This window comes from Lactuca saligna, chromosome 3 (assembly GCF_052625555.1).
Source record: "Lactuca saligna cultivar CGN05327 chromosome 3, ASM5262555v1, whole genome shotgun sequence".
NCBI classification, from domain to species: Eukaryota; Viridiplantae; Streptophyta; class Magnoliopsida; order Asterales; family Asteraceae; genus Lactuca; species Lactuca saligna.
The window spans coordinates 78,226,573-78,227,563 of NC_136419.1; the positions used below are offsets into that span (position 1 = coordinate 78,226,573).

Here is a 991-nt window from a genome sequence, read left to right on the forward strand (position 1 = left end):
ATGTTATTGAATAACCTTTGTGAAGTGTTCAATAGCAAACTTGTAAAAGGGAGAGACAAACCCATTATCAGTTGTTTGGAGTTCATCAGAGAGTACCTTATGAAGAGAGTATGCAATGTGATGAAGGTGTTAAACAAGTGTCAAGGTCCATTAACTCTAACTGGTACTAGGATTTTGGAAGCAAACACAACACTAGCTAGTAAGTATCATGCACGATGGAATGGGGGACAAAAGTATCAGGTTAAAGGTCCATGGAAGGATCAACATGTGGTAGACATGGAGAAAAGGGAGTGTAGTTGTAGAAAGTGGGAGCTTACTGGAATTCCTTGCAAACATGCTATTGCAAGCCTAAATGAAATGGCAGACAACAATGAAAAGGTAGGAGAACTATACACCTATGTGCATAAGGTGTATTGGCTTGATACATGGAAAGAGATGTACTCCTTCAAGGTGGAGCCTATCAAAGGTAGAGCCATGTGGCCTAAGAGTGACTGCCCAACAACTCTTGTGCCTCCACCACACAACAAAGCTATAGGCAGGCCAAAAAAGAAAAGAAGGATTACAGCAGAGGAAAGGATTGAAATCCAGCAACGTAAGAGGCAAGCAAACAGTCAAAGTCAAAATGATAATGAAACTCAATCATTGAGCAGGAAGTTTTTGACTATGACATGTAGTAAGTGTAAGCAAAAGGGTCACAATGCCAGGACCTGCAAGGCCAAAGATGGGAATTGATGTTTAAGTACTTTTTATGTTTGTCAAGACTTGTTAATGCACTTTAGTTGGTACTTTGTTGCCTTTTTTTTTGTTCCATTTTGATAATGTACTTTGATGCCCTTTTGATAATGTACTTTAATGCCCTTTGTTGGTAATGATTGTGTTTTGACATTTATCTGTTATGGTCCCCTTTTGGTAATGTTGTTTGTTATTTATTTATGTTGTACTGTCAAAGCATGAAGATGTTATGGCAATGTACCTAATGTATGCATATAAA

The 991-nt window shown here is 38.1% G+C and overlaps 1 protein-coding gene across 1 annotated transcript; it reads left to right on the forward strand.

Moving 5' to 3' along the window:
* LOC145035708 (uncharacterized) lies at window positions 1-732 on the forward strand. The gene has a single exon (XM_078984216.1). It carries the CDS (start codon window positions 1-3, stop codon window positions 730-732), a length of 732 nt encoding a protein of 243 aa, XP_078840342.1.
* The last annotated feature ends 259 nt before the right edge of the window (window positions 733-991 follow it).

Coding starts and splice junctions, on each gene's coding strand:
- LOC145035708 (XM_078984216.1), top strand. CDS start 1: ATGTTATTGAATAACCTTTGTGAAGTGTTCAATAGCAAACTTGTAAAA.